At 38.9% G+C, this 26,406-nt stretch overlaps 1 protein-coding gene across 5 annotated transcripts in view; it reads right to left on the bottom strand.

Moving 5' to 3' along the window:
• Positions 1 to 26,406, bottom strand: part of LOC126297480 (transcription initiation factor TFIID subunit 3) — a 310,461-nt gene that overhangs the window by 41,270 nt on the left and 242,785 nt on the right. For 3 of the 5 annotated variants that reach the window (XM_049988354.1, XM_049988355.1, XM_049988357.1), the window contains one exon: positions 4,889 to 4,989. In XM_049988354.1, coding sequence (XP_049844311.1) covers positions 4,889 to 4,989 — 101 coding nt within the window. Of the gene's footprint in view, positions 1 to 4,888; positions 4,990 to 26,406 lie in introns of those variants that run through there. The other 2 variants (XM_049988356.1, XR_007552531.1) reach the window with 2 other exon arrangements.

Raw genomic sequence — 26,406 nt, 5'->3', positions numbered from 1 at the left:
GGTAAATTGGTTAAAAATTCCATACATGAAGTGTGAAAGACACATATATTTTACAATATCGTTTAAAGAGTCTGAGTGATTTGGTGGAATTGAATAAGGTCGGCAGAGAAATTGAAATTTAGTTATGGATCAGTTTCCCACATCTTGCACCACATTTAGAACATGAGGAAGTCTGCTGCCTGTTGGGTTACATGGCTGCTCACACTCATTCAATAAGCCCGGCAAACTGAAACAGCAGCAGAAATGTTACAGCTACCAATCTGATAATTTCTTTCACCACCTAATCTCCATGGACACTATGACCTAAAGACAAAAGTATGAAACCAAGTGGAAAGATGTGGATCCACTATAATTGAAAAAGGCAAACCCCAACCATCATCAGGCACAATGATGCTGAGTGTATTTTGGAACTGCCATGGTGTGGTGCAAATAAATTCTGCTCGCGAGGGGAAAACTTTCATCAGAGCATACTTCTGAAATCTCCTGGTAAGGTTACGGGAAGCTGTCAAGACAGAGTCACTGGAAGAAAGGAGTGTGTTGGCTCCCTAAAACCACAGTTGATTGTGTACATGACAGTCAGGACAGAGAGTTCTGACGTAGCACCCAGTCAGTACCTACTCTTTCCTTGGATGAAGCAACTGTTGTGTGCAGGCATTTCCAGAATGGTGACAAGTTTATATTCAAGGTGGAACACTTTTTGAACAGCCAAACTGCAAACTACTACAGCCAAGCTCTCAACCATGTCACTCGTCATTGGGAAAAATGTGTTGCATTAAAGGGTGAATGGAGCTTACAGAATGCTACAGATGATGCAAGCATTAACACCCCCCTCATCCCCCTGAATTCATCCCACCATCATGTATGAAGTTGTATTGTTAAGTTCTAATTATCACCTGGAAATTATCGTGCTCTACTGAAGAAATGTTGGTGGTGTTATCTTTTGACCTCATTGCATAACGTTGAAAGTTTCAGCACTCTTGTATTTGACTACAAACAGCACCATTGGGATGTCTTCGTTACCTTGCAAGTGTCATTCATAGTCAGAACACTGTTCTGTGTAGTTGTGAATACATTATGTTGGAGATAGGTGAGTTCTAATGCAAGCAAACTCTTGGTGCTTGAATGTTGGATGCTGTTGTAACCAAGGTTGCTGAGCTGTTTTGTGTTTTAAGAGGAACCACATCAAAGATTTATACCACATACAGGATAAGTGAGAAATCATCATCCCCCAAGTCACAAGAAGGACAGAAGTGTGTGCTTAGTGATCATGACAGGTGGCAATTGAAGAGGATTGTGATGAAAAATAGAGGACGACAGCTGTAAAAGTCACTGGAGAATTGAATGTCACATTTGTGAACCCTGACAGCACCAAAACAACATGAAGGGCACTCCAGAAACAGACAACTGCTAGGCAAGATGGAATTACAAAACTACACATCAGTGATGCAAACATTCGTAACAGGAAAATTTGTTACGAAGCAATGAAGCCTGGACTATGGCACACTGGAAGAAAGTCATATGGCGAGACAAGTCTTGTTGTTTAACACTGTTTCCAACTTCTGACCTAGTTTACTTCTGAAAAGTGAAGCATGGCAGGGGCGAGGGGATGATTTGTGCAGCCATATTGTGGTATTCCTTGCACCCCACAATTCCCTCATGCGGACAAGAAAAAAAAATCCCTGATTTCACAAATAAAATTACACTTTTTCTCGAATGAAAATACATTTTTCTTCATATTAAGTGACAATACACTTTCCCTTGTAGCTGTAAAACTTATCAGTCCTTTGAATGGAAAATGTTTTACACACACTGGCATAGAACTTCCCTTCACTTTAGGAAATGAAACCCAGCATTTCGAAAAGATCTTTGATGTGCGGCAACAAGTAAATTGTGCATTTTCGGATTATGAAGGTATAAATACGAATTCCACCAAATACAGCGCGATAGCTTCCGAAGCACTGGATCAAGATAGTGCTGTGTGATACGCTTTTGTCAACCAGTCATAGCTCATGTCACATGATCTCAGCAGACAATGACAGCAGATATTCAGAGCATAGGGCATGTGATAAAGTCAGCCAATAGCAACATCACTGTTAAGTAGCACAAACAAATTAATAGTGCAAGTTAAAAGTTTAAAATAATATACCCACAGTATACCTACAAGAACAGCTAAGCTTTCATATATAATATTAGCCTTTTTTAGCACGTGTTACTCTTTTAAGATATATCAAACACAAATGTCTCAACAAAATTTTAAATAATAGCATAAGCAGCTGGCCTTCTGCAACCGAAATTCTGCTAAGTAGTTGGTCCCCAAGGTGTTGAGTTTCAGATGAGAGTAAACCACTGCTTGACTGAAGAAATTTGTCACACATTATAATCACACAAAACATAATTCTCATATAAAAGGAAGTTTACTTTGAAAGTAATGCTGCTCAAACCATCATTCACAACCCCGCGATCTGCTAGAAATGTAAACAGTTGTGACATCAAGCAGTTTGTTGTCATGAAGTATCGCACTGTCTTTGTCCTAAAGTCTTTGACACATTCTGCTGTTGGTAGATGCTCGTGTGTGCATTGTTTTATTGTTATAAATAGTGCATTTCATTTGCAACTAGGTTTTATTTTTGTGTTATTCTCTTGTTTGTCTTTTACTGCTGCAGTGTTGTTCTGCAGTAGTGGGCTAAAGTCAAATTATTTGTTAACAGTATCACTTCTTACCAGTCAACATTACAAAAATTTAACTGAAAACTAGAGCAATTCTAAAAAAATTCTGGGTTTCTCCTGGATAAAAAGTTCCCATATTCTTCCTGGTTGTCCCGGCGCATATACACCCTGTGCAAGGTCACATTACTGCATTACTGCCAAGGGTTATGTGACCATTTTGCCTGATCAGGACCATCCCATGCTACGTTTGTTCCCCAGTGGTGATGATGTGTTCCAAGGTAACAGGGTCCCTGTTCACAGAGCTTGTATTATCCATGACCAGTTGTGTGAGAACCAGGATGAACTGTCACATCTCTTCTTGCCACCACAGTCACCAATATACTATGGAAAGACAAGTACATGATCACTACTCAACTCCATCGTCGTCATCTGCACATGCCACTATTTTGTAGGAAGAATGGTATAAAATTCACTTTAAAACCATACAGGACCTGTATTTATCCATTCCGAGATGAGTGGAGACTGTTTTGAACACCAACAGCCGTATTAGACACGGTAATGTGTTTCTGGTGTTTTCATGTTTTTGTCCACCCCATGTACATTTAAACCTGTATTCCAGTACAGTTCAGTAGTGCACTGTGTCTCTGACAGTGAATGTGACAATGCAGCTTGTACACTCTGTTTAGTTTGTCAATATGCCTTGAACAGTAATCCTCAGCTTAAGACTATGTGAACAGTCAATTATTGCACGAGGAGTGTCAGCATGGCAACACAAAAAACGTTGATGTTCTGCTTTGCAGTGGTCACCCACGGTCAACATCAGTTGTCAACTTGACGATTGCTACCTGAAAATTATGGCCCCATACACGTTTTGAGCAGAATGCCAAATAACTGTGTACTTCCTTTTTGGAGACAACTGTGATGGCAGTGTCAACCCAGACAGCAGCGACCATCCACTCACAATCAATCAAATCTTTAGACACACATTATGAATGACAGTACAAACCCTCAGCTAAGTGGAGTGCAATGAAGGTGTGCAAAGGAACACCTGGCATGGGACCTAGATAAGTGGCAGCAGGTTCTCTTCACTCATGAGTGCATGATTTGTATCATGTACGAATACAGCGAAGCCTCTCATTGCTGCTTAAGGCAATCTAATGGTCTTGCAAATAAAGGGAAATGATCCTACAACATACTGTCCTGCTCTACGGTCAAAATTTCTGCCAGAGGTTCATTTTTCAAGAAGATAATGTGCAAGTACACTGTGTCCACCTCATGGACACCTTCATATAGGATACAGAAACCAAACGAATGGAATAATCTGCAGTATCGCCGAGATGAACCAGATTGACCACGCTTGAGATCAGCTGAAACTTGCAGTGTATTGTTGCAGAAATACCCCTCACACACTGAACAGTTTCAAGAGGACCACTGTAGATGAGTGGGACAGACAGCAATGTCTCAACTACTTTGTGTACAGCAAGCCAAGATAGATCCCAGCAAGTGACAACTCACAAAATGGAACAACATGGTACTGAATGTTACCCAGCCCAACCACAGATTTTGAGTCCACAGAAGTGCACTTTTTAATGGACTGCCATTTTATGTTTTTATTTAAGAGTGAAGATTTAATTTATTTTATTTTATAGGGTTTATTTATTCATTCCCTGCACCTCCTGAATTTAAACTCACACACATTTGCAGATATGCACGCTGAGTAAAAATTCTTTTTGGGTATTTTATGTTGCAGAAGTCATATACCATGGGAAGCTTTTGGTCATATCCATGGAAAGTGTTTTGAGGTTAACTTTATGTGATAAATGCTCTATTGAAGACATGTCCTTGTTTAGACAGAATATGGTCTGAACAATCATTTGGGCATTCTGGACAATAGATGTGTTTCTTTCTAATTCATTACAACTTATGGGAATGTCATAATTAAGAACACCAGTACACTAGTATACGGCATTTATAAGTAAATATAACCTTGCTCGAGGTTAACATACAAACATGATCAAAGAGAATTTAAACTGCAGTGTAACTGCTCTCTCTCTAATGTTGAAACTACCAGTGTTTCTGGGTACTTGACACTGTGATCTCATTAATAAAAATGTGTTATGTCTAATGATTTTTTGGACACTGTAAATAAACTGTTGACCAGTATGCACAATACCACAAAAGTTGAGATAGTACACCAGAAAACTGTAATGCCAATATTTACCAGTGATACCATGCATCACAGTCATCACAGCCGATCATTGGACTGCCATCATCTTGACCACCACATGCAGGGCATATCCATACTTTGTTGCCATCATTATCCTGGAACACAGCACTATTATATGATGTTCATCCACATGAAATAGAAAAATAGTACATTATTATCACTCAGCTAGTCTTCAGCAGCAAAATTTCAATCCTGTAATGGCAATATGAAGAAAAGATTATTTATCAGTACATGCTGTTTTGTACAGTTCATAAGATCTACAAACCATGGCCATATGTAAATTAAAGCTAGAGAGTTTGTTCTTCATTCCCTCCACAGCAGCATCCACAGTATATGTATTTTTATTACGCGATGATCAAAATAAAATAATTCACTTAATTTGTTGGTGGAAAAACATTAGCTCTCAAATCCTGAAACAAAATATTACATGAGTGAACCATGAAAAATACTCAGAGAGCCCACTATGAAGGAAAATCTCATCTGTTCTCACTTGAGATAACGTTTCTAGACATGCAGATACAAATATAATCTTTCAAGAGACTGCAGAATAAACTATGTGCTTATTAGTTCACATCTGTATAGTTTTAAGCACAACCGGGGGTAGTATTAGTATTAATTGGAGAAATCAACACTCCTGTGTTACTTATTTTATAATGTACAGGAACACAGTACTAATTTTACAACATAAGCTTACTAACACAGAAACGCAGGTGCTGTAACATTTAGTAGCAACGTAAGCAATAACAGATACACACATTTTATTCACACACAATGAACAACAAATTCACTTGCATTTTTCTTTTTATTTTGCTCAGTAGCAACAAGTTGAATTTAAACTTACTCCCACCTCCCCTCCCTCCCTGAACAAAAAGCCAAATTTTAAATATAGTTCCAATTCCCTCCTGCCACTGCTGTTCTTACTGTTGTCTGTGGCAGTGGTAGTGTTGCTTATAGGAAATAATGTTACTACTCCTATTCACAAGTTCTCACACAATCAGGCTTAGTATTTAGCACAGGCTAGGGTACAGGAATCTAGAGTTCATAATACATCAGCCAAAGAACAGACTATGCAAACAGTAAGAGAACTATTCTATAATATACATGCATATCTGAAAGCTTTCCAAGTGCCATATGCTTCACAGAATATAGCTACAATGACAGACTGTTCCTGAGACCTAAAATGCTATAAAGTTGACTGGGAGCATTCCAAATTTTTATGTATGTGTAAAAATGTCTACCTCAATAGTCTGTGTGTTCTGTAGTTACATGGTGTGCCACGATAAGAATAGACATTCTGTAAGTGTGTGTTTTAATTAAAAAATAAAAAAATACTGCTTTCAGTTTCATTTTACATGTTTGTTTAATGCTAATTTCACACTAAAACATGTGATAATGGCACCACTTCATATCAATTTACAACGAAACATTTAACGCCTTAAAGAGTACTATTATGTCAACAATAGCACAACATACTGTGTATGAATTACATGGCAAGCTCTCTGTAAAAACAAATAACCAAAAAAGTTATTCCCAATGGGACAATCTACTAACTCTTGACGTTTCTATCCATACTCTGTTGGGTGTAAATTTGTGAGACATGTGAATAGCAGACACTAGACAAGCATTTTGGGCGTTTTGGTTGTATTATATTACTGAAAATACACCACAACACCAAAATGGTATTAGTTTCAATTCCTTTGGCAGAAAAATTGTGCACTTCAAAATATTCTTTGACATGCACCTCTTTCAAAACTAAACTGTTATTCAATCTTACATTCATAAACGTTAATAGTATCTGAGATACTGAATCATTAGAGGATTAAGGGTGGTTTATTTACACACATTTGAAAAAGAACTTCACTCTGATGAAATGTTAAACATCGGCAATGCACTGCCGGACACTGTGTGTGTGTTGAACAAGGTCAGACTGTTTAAACACAAGCATGTACTTCAGAACAGATAACAATTAATTTATGTAGGTGTCCACTCTGCTGTTCAGATAAAGTTGACAATACAGTGATTTTTGTGTGATGAATGGGCAGTGAACGAAATGAACTGTTTGGAAATATTTAGTATAAAAAAGTTGAGGTAGTTAAACTGAACACAGTATCTAGAATGCCATAAAAAATATTCAGTATATCAATTACTAAATCTGAAAGGTATTTTAAAATTCCTAATAAGGATGCTGTCCATTCAATAGGTGAGCACTTTCTTCACCACGGCACAAGTACTAACCTCATATAAAGGTGAACTCTGTTAGCTCCTCTTTATATTATTTCTGGAATTTAATACTTCAACATTTATCTCAAGTATGTCACAAAGATAATTATGCCATGAATTCTCATTCATCAGGGTTGATATGTTGCAGTATGGAGGCCACATTCACCTAAAGTACACTAATTGTATCTATGTTGAACTGCCACTCTGTGGCTCAATAGGAATTTTAGCTTAAGAACATATAAAAGAGGGACCATATCATCAGACAGTTAGTGTACTTCGAACATTTCCAGTCATAAATTATTACTTTTCTGGGATAGTTTTACACTTGAATATGGATTGTTCATTGCACAAAAATTTTCTGCTAAGATATTATCTGGCATCCAATCTCATGCACAGAACTATTAAAAATGTAGGTATACTAATAACAGCCTTATAATACATTTCCTCTCTTAAATAATTTGTTGTGAAGAACCAGCCACCATTGGAAAATAAAAGCAGAAAGCATAAACAAAACACTACCGGAAAATGAGGGCCTCCACTACCCACAACTTAACCTTCCTCTTGCATCAAAAGGAGCTACACAGCCTTTAAAATATTTGATTGAGAATTTAAGGTATTAGCAGACAATGTAAACACTTTTAAAACCAAATTGTAAAACACCAATATGTAGCTATAATCTCTGTGAGAAAATGTCCAATATTTGAAACTTCTGACAAATTATAAACTGTAGTGAGTTGTCACAAATATGATCCATGAAACGTGCAAATAATGGACAATATAGCCTATTGATATCATTAAGAGCTTGAGAGTGCTGCATCGCAAAGATCAAGATTTAATACCATAGTAATCCCATTAAGATACTAACCTAAGAATCATTTGAGAACCTACTGGTTGTTATTTGATGAATAAGATGATCTTGTTTAATCAGTAATTACTCTTTAAGTGTGTGGAAAGTGCTGTCCTGCATAAATAGGCTTGATTCTGTGACCCACAAAAAACACAAAACCAAATTATTATGGGACAAGTCAATTTGATGTTGCAATAAAAATCCCTAACACACACACACACACACACACACACACACACACACACACTCTTTTACTTGCTCTCCAGAAATTTCACGTGCAATAACATGGCTTACAAATGATATTAAAATATGAAACATTCTAAACAGAAATTTTAGATAATACATAAATTAAATACAGCTTTCTATTCATTGAAAAAGGCTTGGTGATCCAGTAACTCTATCTCACTCTGAATTTGCCTATCGAACAGCCCAGAAAAGATCTCTGACACCATGTAGTACTTCCAAACTTGTAGTAGACTCTAAACATCTCTACATTCAATAAAGAGCTATACAGGTCTTCCTGTCTGCAAATGGAACACAACTATGAGAAGTGCACCCTATGGGATCATATTGCTGGAACAGAATGCAACTGGCCATGTTAACATTCATCCTTCACAGAGAAATACACAGATTCACTCTGTTCTTAAGAAGGTGAAAATAGCTCCAACCCATTTGAACGACCAGGGACAGAAGACACAATGACCCGGAAAGATTGTTTTTATAGAATCTTCTGTATTGTCCCAACTCAAGCCACTTGTTCTGCCATTGACTTACCACTATCAACAACAATGAGGAAATTGTAGGCAAGGACACAGCAAACTGAACCATAGAGTATCCTTTTGGAGACCATCTAGCTGCATTTTCTACTAACACCACTGTCTAGCAAAATGACACCTGGTTCCCTTGTGTTCATAGGTATACATAAGCATTTTGGACATTTATGGTAGCTCCTTAATTACGTTAATGAACTATTATGACTAACTAAAACATCTATTAAAAGAAAATAGTATTGTGTGCAAAAGACACACTGGAGTAGTCTGTCAACTATTTGTGCTTCTAAATCACCAAGGATGCAGCCTTGTTACAAGATATTCAAAATCAGTATGTAGATCCACTCTGAAATACTTTGTTGTTCATAAGCAACTGGCAATTATCTGCTCCATTAGGAATTATGCATCATTGTTCAAGCCAGAACCCTTGTGACTAACCAAGCCTTAAATATCTTTTCCACATTAAGAAACTGTCAATAAATACAAAAATGAGCTCAATAGTTTCTGATTGTAGAATGAAGGCTTTCACGACCGGGTGACATGGCTGTTGATATACTTTTTGGGATGTGAGGTCGTGGTCCAAGAACTTTTCTGCTCCTTACGTTTCGTCCAGGACTGCGCTGGACTTCCTCAGAGGCGCTGCTCCGCTTGCTCAGTCGGCAAGACCCAGCGGAGCAGCGCCTCTGAGGAAGTCCAGCGCAGTTCTGGACGAAACGTAAGGAGCAGAAAAGTTCTTGGACCACGACCTCACATCCCGAAAAGTATATCAACAGTCAATAGTTTCTGCTTGAAGGCTGGAAATGAGGCCTTGTTTTATAGGTCCCAGGTGCTAACCTATCACAACACTCTCAGAATATAGTGTATATCAGTAAGTAATACTCGTGGAATGTATTATATATCAGTACCTTCAAGTATTATGGTCAAACCAACCCACAGAAGTAAATGAACTCATTGTAACACTGCACGAGGCAGGGGCAGCCTGTTCTGAATATCCCTACATTCTGAAATTTTTTTGGCATTCAGTGTTCTAGTTTTAAGGCATCTGTAGCACAATTAAGGTCTTGAACCCTCTCTAAATTATTAACAAAATAATATCCTTTGGACACAACTAAGGGAAATCACAAATTCCACGAAAACAATGGACAGGCATGTAAGATGTATGCTAAATAAGAAAAACTTAAACCTGTTCCTATCACCACTAAAATTGCTGTTTATGCTGGTGGTGGTGGTGCTGCTGACTTCCAAAGAGTCAACTGCTACAAATGAATTACTGTTGGACAGCTGCAGGATGAACAGATAATGATGAACGTTAATGGAGTATAGAAACCACATCACCAGACACAGTAGCTGTGATTATAACCCTATTATTTGCCATCATAAACTTGAAATCTGATAGGTGCTCTCTTGATAGTATCTATTCAAACTTTAAAAATTCCATCTTTCTGTCACTGGCTACAACACAACTTTTATCATTCCACTAAGAAGCAGTCATTTACTTCTCCTCTACTACCATGAAGATATGTATGTAATGGTGAGTAGCACTGATTATGTTTAAGATGTGATTCACCCAATTACTTCCATTATGGACCATGTTGTTAGGACTATGTAATTAAAATGAACATATATTACATATTATTATATATTACACATATTTTACTTTTTATTACACATTTTTGCCCTTAAGACCGGATTTGAACTTCAATGTTGCACGAATATTAAATTATTTTCTTGTTTCTTCCTTTTCCCCTTTCTCTTGCCGAAATCTCTTAATTCTTTGACAGGGGTTCCTGTTTCCTTTGTTCTATCCATATTTTCCTTGTTTTCTTCCTTTCTTTTACTTTATATTTCATGCTCATAATTTTGTCTGTGTTATTTGTCTCTTTCTTTTATCATTTCCCCATTGATTGCCTGTTTTAGGGTGTCTTCTATTTCTTGAAGCCAATTGATTTTCTTGATTGAACCATTTACTGCTTCAAAAATCATCTTTCTGTGTCTGTTGTTCATTCTACGAGGGGCATCCAATATGTAAAGCAACATATTTTTTTTTCTGAAAACAGGTTGGTTTTACTCAGGATTCCAATACACCAAATTATTCCCCACTCTTTTGGCTTCCAAACCCCGTTTTTCAACATAATCTCCATTCAATGTGACAGTCTCTTGCCACGTTACTGGGAGGACCTGTATGCTGATCGATGTCGGAGCCAACATCTTGATGCATCAGTAACTTTCCCATCACCCATATACTGCCTTCCTGCAGAATGGGCCAAACAGATGGAAGTCGGAAGATGCAAGATCCCGGCTGTAGAGTGGATGAGGAAAAATGGTCCAATAAATTTTTATGGGCTCCTTTCAGGTGCGCACACTTGTGTGAGGTGGTGTTAAGCTCCTATGGAACCAAACTGTTGAGGTCATCGGTCCCTAGGCTTACACACTACTTAACGTAACTTAAACTAAGTTACGCTAAGGACAACACACACACCCATGCCCAAGGCAGGACTCAAACGTCCGATGGGGGGGCGCCATGCGAACCATGGCAAGGCGCATCAAGATTGCATGGCTACCCCGTGTGGCAGACTTGTGTGGGGCCTTGCATTGTTATGGAGAACAAGAAAGTCATTTGCATTTTTGTGGTGATGAACACGCTGAAGTTGTTTCAACTTCCTGAAGGTAGCACTGCAGGATCACAGCTGTGTGTGGCCAACCAGCACACAGGAGATTAGACAGATTTGCACGACCCTGTTGTGATGATGACAGACACCTCACCCCATGTCTCTCCATGTTTTTTTTCACTGCCAGCTGTCCGTAGACATTCTGCAAGTGCCTATCAATGCGTGCGATTATCTGGTTTCTCACCAAAAGAAACTCAATGACAGCTCTCTGGTTGGGACGCACCTCCATTACAGATTCCATTTTGAAGGCTATGTATAACACCACCACTTGCTTGAAATTTCATGAAACCATAGGGACTGAAGTGGGAATATTACAAGATGTCGCACACCAAGTTCCACATGTGTTGCATTACGTACTGAAAATACCTCGTGTATGGGTCGGTAGAATTTTAGTCAGTATTTTCTGATTATGCCTTTTTTTCCTGTTTTTTTGAGGTCTGATGCTCCAATTGTGGTTGTTTCTGATGCATACTGTGCTTCTGGTATTAGAACTGTATTGAAGTGGCTGAGGTTGGCCTGTCTTCAAATGTTTCTTTTATTGTAGTGCATCCACGTGATTTTTTATGCTTTCTGTAGTTTATCTGTTTGTTCTATGTTGGATGCATTGTTTGCACATACAGTAATTTTCGGACCTGTTCTAAGCCAGTACTAGCCACAATCCCAGGTATTTACACTTCAGGTATTACTCACAGAATCTGTAGTTTAAAAAGAACTATGGATGCAGTGAGTATTAAACTTGTTCCCACCACATTTACTATATGGTCGATGCAAGCTGTGATGATAATCAAATAAACAGCAAATTTGCTAATCTGTCATTTAGCACAGAAAGGTTTGTGAAATACAAATATTCTGATTATTAATTTTTAGGACAGCATGTAAAGACAGCAGCATTGCCACGAAATGCTCACTGCGAAGATAATAATTCTACAAATAACACCTGTGAGCTCTATAAAATAAATTCATGAAAAATGGAACAGCAATTGTTAGGAGACAAAAATACTTCATAAATTAACAAAAATATTCTATAGTAAGGACCTGCTCATTAAGCATAATATGCATTGCACTAGCTTATGAGATGGGAGGTGAAAGAGTCCTGGAGCAGGTCAACATCCTGGATTAACAACAACTGGTCTGGTATACTGGCCAGCCTGTGTACATTTTTAGGCAGTTTTCCATGCCTGTTTAGGCAAATGTTTACTTACAGCAACATACAGAAGGAACTGTATACAACTAACAGATACTTGGGACACACAATTTTTCTTGCTTACGTTAACTGATGACTGTGGTGATAGGAAGGGTGTCTGCTCACAAAGTATAACAACAATAACAATAATATTAATATTAATAATGATAATAAAACACACCCCAAAGGAATTATACAAATGAGATAGAAATCAGTAGTTGTGATACACATGTACAGGAAAACAAATGTTTATCATTTCAGAAAAAATTGGATGATTTATTCAAGAGAAAGAGCTTCACAAACTGAGCAAGTCAGTATTGTGTTCATCCGCCTCTGGCCCTTATGCAAGCAGTTATTCAGCTTGGCAGTAATTGACAGAGTTGTATTGTGCCAAGTTTTGTCCAATTAACATGTTAGACCATCAAAATACAGAGCTAGTTGGAGGCCCTACCCACAGTGCTCCAAACATTATCAATAGGGGGAGAGATTTGGCAGCCTTGCTGGCCAACGTAAGGTTTAGTAAGCATGAAGACAAGCAGTAGGAACTCTCCCCATGTGCATGCAAGAATTATCTTGCTGAAATATAAGTTCACATTGGCTTGCTGTGAAGGGCACCAAAACTAGGTGTATAAGATCATCAATCTATGAGTACAAGTGCCGTGGGTTTAAAGGGGTCCTCCTACAAAATTAAATGGCACCCCAGACCATCACTCCTAGGTATCAGGTCATATGGCTGGCTACAATAAGTATGTAACCCACTTCTGAAAGGAGCATTTCTAGACACGTCTTCAGCCTGGAAGCTCACTGAATGGGGTAGAATTGTTTTCAGTGATGAATCCCTCTTTGAACTGAGCCCAAATCAGCAGTGAAGACATATCTGGAGACATCCCGAACAGTGTTGGGCTACCAACATAATCGTCCCCTACCACATGGCCTAACAAGCAAAAGTGGTGGTCTAGACCCTTTTGGTTGTCATCCACTGCACCCTTTCAGCACAGCAGTATGTTGATGATATTCTCTACCTCCTTTTGTTGCCCTTCACAGCAAGCCATCTGTGGTTACTTTTCACCAAGATAATGCCCACCTACATATGGCAAGAGTTTTTACTGCTTGTCTTCATGTTTGCCAAACCTTATCTTGGCCAGCAAGGTCATCAGATTTCTCCCCAATTCACAATGTTTGGAATATTATGGGTAGGTACCTCAAACCAGCTCAGGATTTTGATGATCTAATGCACCAACTGGGCAGAATTTGATACAACATCTCTCAGGACGACGTCCAACAACTCTATCAATCCAATGCAAGCTGAATATCTTCTTGCATAAGGGGCAGAGATAGGCAAACATGTTACTCAATCACTCAATTTGTGAAGGTCTGTCTCTTAAATACATCATCCAATTTTTCTGAAACTGTTATTTTTCTGGTTGTACACGCACATCGCATCTACCAATTTCCATCTCATTCAGCTAATTTCTTCAAGGTGCATAATCCCCCCCCCCCCCCCCCTTCCCCCAAGAGTTTGATTGCCATGTCATAAAATAGGGATCTTTCCATAAATGAGACAAAATCTACTTGGAAAAAAACATCCTCTGGTGTTCATATGAAATACAACACCTTTTAAGAGAAAGGCTGACATTTAGTTACCACATCAGGATATAAACTGTGATATGCTGCACAAACTGCATGTTGCAGAAGCCTGAATCTCTTCTTAATTAAAATGCATAGTCGTTTGTCATTTTTTTTTACCAGAGACAACAGCCACATTACACACAGATGATGAGCTTAAAAGTACAGAGGGCAGGAATGATGGGGATCTTGAATGTGGATTTCTCAACGAAGAAATCATGTATGAGTTTACACTCATGAAAAGCAGTTTAAGATCATAAAGCCACACTATGTTAGAGCAGGAAGACAATAACACTTCATTGTAACAATGAACCATTCAATAAATCAGCTGCACAAGAAAAGCATTTTTTTTTTTTTTTATCATTGGTCACAGCTACTTTAGATGCAAACAGCTGAAAGACAGAAGTAGTTTCAAACATGCAATACCTCTTTGAGCAACTGAGATCTACGTGCAGACTGGTTAAAGATAGGCCATCTTCCCTTGGAACTGTCAAATTGTAATGACTGCACATGTGTTTAACAGCTCTCTTGTCATCACTTACACTTACGTATTTGGAGGTTTTATATCAGAAAAATACAAGAAGTAATCATTTTAGAAACTGCAGTCCAGAGAGGTGTGAATTGAGGAAATACATCAGGAACATTTCATTACAGCCTTTCTTCATTGCTGAAGCAATGTTCCAGATATTTAATGTGTATTTTTTCGCCTTCAAAGACTATATGGCTGATTTCTGTATACAACGTACACTCTTCATCATGACTCTGCACACAAATTCAACATACTCCTTACAGGAAACATGACTAATGTTGCTGACTGCCAAAAATTACACTTAATCCCATTAAAGGTAGGAATTTGATGTCTACTCTCAGTCTGACATAAAATTTGTACAAATGTTCACCATATCACACATTCCACTAAAAAGAACAAAAATGCCATCTCCTCACAATTTGCAAGATGACTGCTTGATGTTTTAAAATGAGTTTTAATAACCCAAATATATATTGAGCACGCACTAATAGATATAAGTTGAAGTAATTTGTCTCATGTGTTCTAGCTTTTGAGACACTAACACAGAAATAATACTCTTGTATTGCAAATAGGGGAAAATCCTGCACTATCACCAACATTAGCAGTGTGTCTGGGCTTCTTGGGAAAAGTGAATACTCAAGACAACTTAACACACCTCCTCATCAGATACCAGTTTCTTTGGTTGTTTATTCAATGTAATGAAGGTGGTGGTGAAGATGATGATGATGATGATGATGATGATGATGATGATGAAGAAGAAGAAGAAGATGGTGATTTTTTCTGAATGCTCAATAACTTGGTCTTTGATGTTCTAGCATGAAACAATAACAAGGATCATCAAAACTTTGGACTATCACCCTATAGGAGCTTAAGAGCCTAATCCTAAAACTGGCACATCACTGTCCCAGGCATTAGTGCCACCTTTCAAATTCATAACCATTATTTCTCTTTCAAACAGTTCCTCAGTTGTTCTCATAAGGGTTGAGTGAACCACCTTCTGGTCCTTCTACTGCATTTTGTTCCTTGAGGGTAGCAGGACAAAGATGGAAAAGTTACAAAACTTTTGCTAATAATATACATAAAAACTAGGTAAGTTGACTACTGTATTACTAGTTGACATCTACACATTACATCAGGAGAGTGTGAAGAGGTCACAGAATCTAAAATCTAATGCTATATTCATCACACCGTTCCTTAAAATTTAGGCCAGGCCCTCATATAACTTCATTCACATATTGTGTTCCACAAATCCAATCATGAAGCAGAGCCTTCAGGTATATGATGCTAGAAATGTTGTGAACTTGCAGAGCCTCCTCCTAGACAAGTTATCCTGCCTCATTAAAGTAGGACCTGAGTGATCTTTTCCCAAATCCATACAATATTGCTCTTATGTGAACAGGATCAACAGTTCACACAAACAGACAACAGTGCTTCTGAAGAGAACATTCCCTGTTCTTTGGGAAGATTGGCCTGGAAACAGGCTAGATCTAAACCGCATAGAACACCTGTGGGCCAGACTACAATATGCAGTCTTAAAACAGTCTCATCCATTCAACAGAGACCAGCTTACTTCATGTTTCCAAAAGGAATGGCACTCTGTCAGCCTTGAAGAGAGAACAGTACTTGCAGAGAGTTTTGGCAGACAAGTTGAAGGTCTTCATAATCAGGGATACCATACTATATACTGAAAGGGTGAACAGATCACTGTCCAAATTATTCATTGAAATGTACTTCTGTAAAGAAAAAAAAGAGTGTAGTAAAAAATACTCTTAAAAAATTTGAGAGAGAGAGACTTTCGATTCATTCTGTACATCTTGCAGAGTACATCTGCTGAATGGTTACCACAGCATTCAGAGAACCACAGCATACGTGAAAAAACATTATTTGGATCAAACCTCATAAACTCCACACTCTTCCAGATTTTATATAGATCAACATTGAAGTTCGTAAGTTTAGCTGTTCATTTAATAAGCCTAATTACTCTTGCAAATATATTCTCTATTTACAAAAATGCAATTTAAATTCAAGTGCTAAAATTACCAAGTGTTTCAGAAAAACACTATGATGATACAACAATATGCTGAAAATCTTTAGGACTGATAAAATACATTCATGTAGGTCCTTAAAAGGAACACTGTTGTCATGCAATACAAATATTTACAGTATCTTGATTACTGATTGCAGTGTAGACAGTCATTCAACTTTATATGATGACCTACTCCTGAATGAAGCTAGGACACTGGGCTAATGCAAGTACATAGTGTGCAATACATAGCTGCAAAGGGAACAAAAAACTTCTACTTCCATTTTTAAAAAAAAGGTGAAAAGGAGAGAAAGAGTATCCATGTTTTTGTGCTGTTACAATCTCTGGCAGTTTACTTGAGGCAGAGAGTACAATAGTTTTCAAAAACACACTGAAAACTATCAAATATAAACTAGTCTCCCCAGTAGGTGTAGGTAGAGTTAATTGCAGCAAACAAATATCAGCTGAGCCTGAAAGCAAACTCATACGTACAACAGAATGTGGACTTTCATTAACAATCAACCAAATTAACACATTATCAGCCACAGACCCCTCCAAAGACAACCAAAGTCAAAGGTACAGAAATACCCCAATCATTCAACAGTAGTAGTATTAGATGATTTTTATGTTCTTAGTACAGAAGGGAAAACTTAATAACACTACAACAGTGTGCTACAGTTAATGTGGAAGTTGCTTGCAACATTAAAAAAAAAAAAAAAAAAAAAAAAAAAAAAAAAAAAAAAAAAAAAAAAAAAGGCTGGGTGTGATCTGAAGTGGAAGTTGCTTGCAACATTTTAAAGAGAATCTTAAAAAAAATAAAAAGCTGGGTGTGATCTGAAATCATGTTGGGTAAATTTTGAAAAACATACAATTAACGCAAAGAGAGAAATAATTACACTGCCTCCATCATGTCTAGTGTAAGCACGCGTTGAAGAAGAAGGAGGAAGAAGAAAGATGCATCATAAAAGGAATTTCCAAATGAGAAGGAAATTGGTAGATATGATGTACATGTACAGGCAAACAAATGAGTACAATTTCAGAAACAAATTGGATGATTTATTCAAGATAAATCAATAACGCATCATTAGTTAGAATTCAGACCATGTAGTTATTTCAGAGCTAAAAATGAATTTTAATAGCATCCTCATGCCTATGACTACAAAGTCATAGTTGTGTTATTTTCTATTATCTTTTTGTCAAAATATACTGGGGAAAAAAGCACCATGAGGGAAGTATCCTAATGAGATGGAAAACCGTGGATGGGATGTGCATGTACAAACAAAGAAATGATTACAGTTTCAGAAAAAAATGGAATAATTTATTCAAGACAAAGAGCTTCACAAACTGAGCAGGTAAGTAATGAGTTAGTCCAGCTCTGGCCTTCACGTAAACAGTTATTTGGTTTGGCGTTGACTGATGAAGTTGTTGGATGTCTTCCTGAGGGATATTGTGCCAGATTCACTCTAGTTGGCACATTAGATTGTCGAAAACACTAGATGGTTGGAGAGAACTGCACATACTTCTCCAAATGTTCTCAAATGAAGAGAAATCCAGTGACCTTGCTAGCCAAGGAAGAGTTTGGCAAGCAGTAGAAACTCTTCGTGTGTGCGGGTGGGCGTATCTTGCTGAAGTGTAAGCTCAGGTTGGCTTGGCATTCAGGGCAACAAAACGGGGTGTAGAATACCTTCGACACACCACTATGCTGTACGGGAACCACAGATGACAACCATTGGATCCGGCTACGAAATGTCACCCCAGACCATCACTTTTGATTGTTTGGCAGTATGTCAGGCAACAATAACGTCTGTATTCCACCGCTGTCTGGGGTGTCTCCAGACATTTCTTTGGTCAATGAGATTCCAGACCGGTGTAGAACTGTCTTCAGTGATGAGCCCACAATGAACTGAGCCTCAATGATTGGCAAAAGGGTGTCTGGAGATGCTTTGGACAGCGGTGGGCTAACAACCAGACTGTCACTCACCAAATGGGCTGACAATCTGGAGTGATGGCCTAGCAGGACCTATTTTGTTGTCATCTGTCACTCCATTACAGCACAGTGGTTTGGTGAAAATATTCTGTGCTTTGTTTTGTTGCCTTCGTGGTGAGCCATTTCAGCAAGTTAATGCTCGCCTGCACATGGCGAGGGTTTCTGCTGCTTGTTTTCATGCTTACCAAACTATACCTTGGGCAGCAAGATCGCCGAATCTCTCCCCAACTGGTAATGTTTGGAGCATTGTAGGCAGCGCCCTCCATTCAGTTCAGGATTTTGATGATCTAATGTGCCAATTGGACAGAATTTGGCACAATATCTCTCAGGAGGACAACTCTGTCAATTAGTGCCAAGCCAAATAACTGCTTGCATAAGGGCCAGAGGTGGACCAACACACTACTGACTTGCTCAGTTTGTGAAGCTCTTTCTCTTGAATAACTCATCCAATTTTTTTCTAAAATTGTACTCATTTGTTTGCCTGTACATGTACATTGTATCTACCAATTTCCATCTCATCTGGAAATTCCCTTCATGATGCATCTATCTTCCTTCCTTCCTTCCTTTCTTATTAATTGTATGTTTACAAAATTTACCCAATATGATTTCAGATCACACCCAGCTTTTTTTAAAGATTCCCTTTAAAATGTTGCAAGCAACATCCACATGAACTGTAGCAGACTGTTGTAGTGTTATAAAGTTTTCCCTTCTGTACTAAGAACATTAAAATCATCTAATACTACTACTGTTGAATGATTCGAGTATTTCTGCACTTTTGACTTTGGAGGACTCTGTGGTTGATAATGTGTTAATCTGGTTGATTGTTAATGAAAGTCCACATTCTGTTGTATGTATGAGTTTGCTTTCAGGCTCAGCTGATATTTTTTGCTACAATTAACTCTACCAACATCTACTGGGGAGACTAGTTTATATTTGATAGTATTCAGTGTTCTTGAAAACTGTTGTACTCTCTGCCTCAAGTAAACTGACTGCCACAGATTATAACAGCACAAAAACATGGGATACTGTTTCTTTCCTTTTCACCTTTTTCTTTAATGGTAGTAGAAGTTTTTTTTTTTCCCTTTGCGGCTATGTATTTGCATTAGCTCAGTGTCCTAGCTTCATTCAGGAATAGGTCATCATATAAAGTTGAATATCTGTCTACACTGTGATCAGCAACCAAGATACAGTAAATATTTGTATTGTATGACAACAGTATCCTTTTAAGGACCTACATGAATGTATTTTATCAGTCCTTAAGATTTTCTGTTTTGCTGTATCATCATAGTGTTTTTCTGAAACACGTGGTAATTTTAGCACTTGAATTTAAATTGAATTTTTTTAAATAGAGAAAAATATTTGAGTAATTAGGCTTATTAAATGAACAGCTGAACTTACTATCTTCAATGTCGAATCAAAGTATAAAATTTTTTTCAAAAACAACTTGAAAATTTGTTTCCCAAAGTAACAACATAGCATTCCTCAAATATGCCTGTTCCAAACTCATTATATCCTATGGATGTAAAACTGTTCAACAATTTTCTTCAGATCATGAGAAAAATAAGTTGCAATAATTAAACATGCTATGAAGAAATTATTATATGAGAGATTTTTAAAGTTAAGTTGGTGATTTTTAAAATAATTTACAAAAATAGGAACACACCAAGTTTATTAAATAAGACTCTAGGTACTGGTGAGTGTCGTCGTCATTATGATCAGCAGCAACAGCGGTGGTAACAGATACAATACTAGCAATGATAACATAAAAAGTTAAGGAATCCAACAGTACAAGAACTTTTGATTCTCTCTGTAGACACAACACAAGTAGTGGCCCTATAAAATGAGTTACAGTAACAGTTCTAATAACTGTTTGAAATTATATTTTCATTTTATAGTCACAAATAAAAACACACCAGTATTAGAAAATCCACAAAAGTTGGTCTTTGTAGCATTTCATGTCCTGTTCCTACACGGATTGTATGGACGCAGATAAACATTTACACATCCCAAAAGTCTTAACACATGCCACACTTGATGAAAGTTTCATATCGTCATTATTATGACTCACTGAGGTGTTTTCGTTTACTTAGCATTTGTATTTTTCCAATAGCTTTTTCATTTCTTTACTGACAACAAATAGTTCTCTTCAATCAATATGTTTAACATTTACAACATTTCTTTAGAGGGTTCTGGCACCAATTTCACTCAAGTTTAAATTGTTACAGCAAAACGTCTCTCAATTATACAAAATTAACTTCTTTAAAAAATTTGTTTTAATCCACTTTTAGATACAGTGAGAAACATGGCAAGCTCTCCCAGGTTCTCTCTCTTACCTAATCATAATACCTATGCATCATTTAACATCCTCATCAATAAGAAATATTATGGTACTCCGAAAGTCTGACCTTGACACCGTTTTACACCCTCTTTCAACAGTGATCTCTCTACAAACAGGATGGAAACGTACAGGTTTGAAACACACAGATGAATAATATTACACATTTAGCAGACGGTGAATGAATCAATGAATGCAGGAATACAAAGCATTTCACTTGATAAGCAGGTGACGAGCATCCATTACATAACAAGTGTGCCATTATTAAATTCCTGCCCATATAAATAATATTATGAGCAAATGTATCAATGCAATGCAGTGAGATATTATTTGTCAATTAAAAAATAAAAATCACATTCAACAACAAACGGACAACAGGTTGCTGCAATGTCGTCTGTTGTACATTATCTCAAATTTGTCCGCCATTTTGAGATGCTGTTGGAGCACATTGGAAAATCTAACGATATTTTCAGAATGCTCAAAAACATGCTCTTTCCAAACGTGATTACTTTGAACTCAGTTATGAAGACAGATTTTCTAATAAAAAATAGAATGGGATGTATTTTTTCAATTTTTATGAAACTCAATTTTTATCTGCTTTTGTAGAAATTTGGAAAGCAGTACGTGAATGATATCTTATACTGGAAGAATCACCGAGCGAGGTGGCGCAGTGGTTAGCATACAGGACCGACATTCGAATGGATGGTTCAAATAGCTCTGAGCACTACGAGACTTAACATCTGATGTCATCAGTCCCCTAGAACTTAGAACTACTTAAACCTAACTAATCTAAGGACATCATACACATCCATGCCCGAGGCAGGATTCTAACCTGCAACTGTAGCAGCCGCGCGGTTCTAGACTGAAGCGCCTAGAACCCCGGCCACATTGGCCAGCCATTTGGAAGGACGACCGTTCGACATTGCGTCTGGCCATCCTGATTTTGGTTTTCCGTGATTTCCCTAAATCACTTAAGGTAAATGCTGGGATGGTTTCTTTGAAAGGGCACGGCCAACTTCCCCATACTTCCCTAATCCGATGAGACCAATGACATCACAGTTTGGTCTCCTCTCCCAAATCAACCAACCCTGGAAGAATCTTATGTTTTTAAGTGTGTGTGTCCAAAGTTTCATGTTTGTCACACCTTTAATCAACGAGATATAAAAGGCCAAAGTTAAAGCTCCAACTTTTATCCAAATTATTTAGCATTGTTAGCCAGCGTTGGATAGTCAAATATACTTTGTTTGCGGTTCAAACCATGGTATTTCTAATCAGCCGAACTGTGAGAGTATTATAGAACACAGTTTTTTGCAAAATCTGGTCGAAAATACTGCATTTCTTACCTTTTTACAAAATCTTCCATTTTGGACTAAATTTACTCTGCATGTAGGTGGTGCATAAATGAAAATTTATACTTGAGAACTTCGTGTTGGGTTTCTACAAGGCATGTTTCACATTCATCATACCTCTAGTCCCTGAGATATACGAGAATAAGCTTTTTTCCGGGCTTTGTCTAAAATTTTCTGACTGAATATGGCTCGTAAAATTCTTTTCATTCTTAAGAGAACGTATAATGCTGTACAAGATGTTGAAATTTCATTTCTTTCAACGAACTATTGTCCACGATATAACAGCTCAAAATCACCAGAAATTCATGCTCGCTCTGCACAAAGTCGCACATGATAAACATGTGATTATATCTCGTCTATTATTGCTTCGATTAATCTTAAACTTTACTAATGTTCATTGGGCATGTGTGTGATGGTACACACAAAATTTCATAAAAATCCGTAATGGTCAAGCAGGAAAATGTACCGAAATTAGGCGATTTGACATGGAATGACCTAACAAGAATAGTATGTGGTGTCCACCACACGACCTGTTGCAGCTCTTTTAAAACAGTTGGGCATTTTGACAAGAAACCCAGAGTACATTTATTTCCTTATGAAATTGGTGTCGACAATCAGTCACAAATCTAGAACAACAACAACACTTATAATAAATATAATACCACTATCCATAACTCAGTTTTAGTTTGGCATACAGGAGTGAATAACATTAATGGAAATTCTTGAATGGAAAAATATCTAAAATAAAGGCAAGGCAATAACTTACCTATTGAGGACTGGTATGTCAAGGACAGGAATGCATAATAGAAAATAGTGAACCCCAGCTTTCGAGCTCTTGCCCCTTTTCTACTAAGAGTACACACATTCTCTCTCACAACCGCACAGGCACCAAAACGTACATGTCCGCCGTAGTGGCCACATTGATAACTTTATTGAATATTGGAAGCAGTTGCCAGGGTAGATGGAGATGTGAAGGGGGTAGGGAAGGCCCCAATGGGCAAGGAGGGGCAGCAGGGTAGTATGAGGGAGGAGTGAGTGGTGGGAGAGGAGGAAAGGAGAGGAAGGTGATAGTGAAGAAGGAACAGTTAGAGGAGAGAGTAAGGGAGAAGAGTAGAAAACGGACGAAGGCAGGATACGGGGAGTGGGGTGATCGACGGGGAGGGAGGGGGGAGAGAGGGGGAGGGGGGGAGAGGGGAGGGGGAGAGAGGGGAGGGGGGAGAGAGGGGGAGGGGGGGAGAGGGGAGGGGGAGAGAGGGGAGGGGGGAGAGGGGAGGGGGAGAGAGGGGGAGGGGGAGAGAGCGGGAGGGGGAGAGAGCGGGAGGGGGAGAGAGCGGGAGGGGGAGAGAGCGGGAGGGGGAGAGAGCGGGAGGGGGAGAGAGGGGGAGGGGGAGAGAGGGGGAGGGAGAGAGGGGGAGGGGGAGAGAGGGGGAGGGGGAGAGAGGGGGAGGGGGAGAGAGGGGAGGGGAGAGAGGGGGAGGGGGGAGAGAGAGGGGAGGGGGAGAGAGAGGGGAGGGGGAGAGAGAGGGGAGGGGGAGAGAGAGGGGAGGGGGAGAGAGAGGGGAGGGGGAGAGAGAGGGGAGGGGGAGAGAGGGGAGGGGGAGAGAGAGGGGTGGGGGAGAGAGAGGGGAGGGGGAGAGAGGGGGAGGGGGAGAGAGGGGGAGGGGGAGAGAGGGGGAGGGGGAGAGAGGGGGAGGGGGAGAGAGGGGGAGGGGGGAGAGAGGGGATGCCCCAAGGAAGGGTGCGTGCGACAGGGAAACGGGTGGGGGAGAGTGGTGGGAGAAGGCAGTACACAATCTGGATGCGGAAGGGGCTGTGTGAACAGAAGAGAGAAGGGAAAAGGTAAGGTGTGACGGCGGGAAACAAATTAGTGGTGGTTTTTGGCCAGGAAGATTGCCAAAGATAATTAGTAAACAGTATGCTTCCTTACAGTTTAATCTTGTATATATGCTTAGTTCGGTTTTATTGCCTTCATCAGTACAGGTGCTGTCGCAGTAAACGTCTATTTGTCAACTACTGCTGTTGTCCGTAGTTGTTCGATGGAATATCTTGTCAGTAATGTTTTAAAGTTGTGCGATGATTTTATGTTGCATGTATATTATAATGCACTTTTTAATATTCTGATTTTTTTAGCAGTCGTAGAAAGTGAAGTTTGACGTTGGTTGTTCACTCAAAGCTCTAGCTGTCAAACTTGAATTGCTACAGCTGTCAAAATAATAATAATAATAATAATAATAATAATAATAATAATAATAATAATAAGCGTATAATATACATGCAATATCAAATCATCGGACAATTTTAAGATATTACTGATTTTAAAAAATAATATTATTACACCCAACAACTACGGGCAGAAGCTATAGTTTACTTAAAGTTGACATACGACCGTTTTCAAGGTCAGGACATGTACTGATGAAGGCAATAAATCCGAAACACGCTTATATACAAAAATTAAATATCAAACAGTCTGTTTCGTAATTATCTGCATTATGTCCTACTGTGACATAATATATGCTGCAGGTTCCATAATAAAGAAACAACTGCTGAAGTTCTGAGAATCTTGCTGCAAGAGAGAATCCAAACGCCCCGTGTAGTGAAGCAGTATTAGTGCTGTGGTGCACAGCATGTTTGACAACTGAATGGTCCAGTTTGTGGTTGTCCACAGTTGGAGGGTGGCTGTTCATGTGAGTGGACAGTTGGTTACTTGACATGTCTACACAGAATGCTATAGCCGATATATAGTTGCTATAACTGATATATAACATGGCTGCTTTCACATCTGGCCCTGCCTAAGAATGTATGGACAGGTCTTGCAGTTGGGTCGACCACAGGAGAATCACTCAGGTGGGTGCAGGACTGGAGCAGGGATGGACACAGATATTCCGTAGGTTGGATTGGTGACAAAACACTACTTTGTGTGATGTGGGTAGGATATTCCTCATCCAAGGACACAACAAGAGATAGTCAAAGCTCTAGTGAAGGATGTGGTTGAGCTTTTTAAGGCGACGGTGATATTAGCTGATTAGAGAAAGGCTGGTCAGTGGCCAGTTAATGGGGTTACTGGTATAAGAGAAGGAGATGACACTGATCTGCTTATGAATGAGCTGGATAGGATATTATCTGTCAATAGAGGCTCTGGCAATGTGATTGGTATATATTGACAACTCCTGTTTTCCAATGCAGGTGCATTATCCACAGGTGGCAAGGCTATAAGGAAGAGATTTTTGACATGAACAGCTGTCAAAGTGGAGATTCTGTTGGTAGTTGGTGCACTTGATATGAACAAATGTATTTATGAAGCCATCTGAGAGGTGGTGATTAATATCTAGGAAGTTGGCTCGTCAAATTGAGAAGGACCAGATGAAATAGATTTAGTAGTAGGTGTTAAGTTTATGGAGAAAAGAGTGAAGGTTGCCCCTGTCCAGAGTCAGGATGATGAAAAAGTTGTCAATGAATATCGACCAGACAGGGGGATTTTTTGGAGTTGACTGGGTACGAAGTATTCCTCCACATGGCCCATAAATAAGTTGACATAGGATGGTGCCATGCAAGTACCCATGGCAGTACCACAGATTTTGCCTTCAAAAACAAAATAATTGAGGGTGAGGATGTGGCTGGCTAGGAGGATCAGGAGAGAGGGATGTAGGCTTGGTATCAGGACAATGTTGGGAAAGGTAGAGTTCTACAGTCACAACGCCAAGGGCATGAGGGATGTCACATCCACAATGACCCACAAGAAGTCGAGTGGTAATGGGACACAAACTGCAGAAAGGCGGTGAAGGAAGTGAGCAGTGTCTTGAATATAGGATGGGAGGTTACGCAAATGGTTTGGAGGTGTTGTTCAACAAAGGCAGAGGTTGTCCTCAATGAGGAGTGTTCGTCAGAGAGAGGGGTACCTGGAGTGCCCCAACGAAGTATGATAGGACTACTGGTATTCTCTACATACATAAATGATCTGACAGACAGGAAGCGTA

This window comes from Schistocerca gregaria, chromosome X, assembly GCF_023897955.1.
Source record: "Schistocerca gregaria isolate iqSchGreg1 chromosome X, iqSchGreg1.2, whole genome shotgun sequence".
Classification (NCBI taxonomy): Eukaryota; Metazoa; Arthropoda; class Insecta; order Orthoptera; family Acrididae; genus Schistocerca; species Schistocerca gregaria.
The sequence above is the reverse complement of the archived record's forward strand: the minus strand, read 5'-3'. Positions and strand labels throughout refer to the sequence as shown.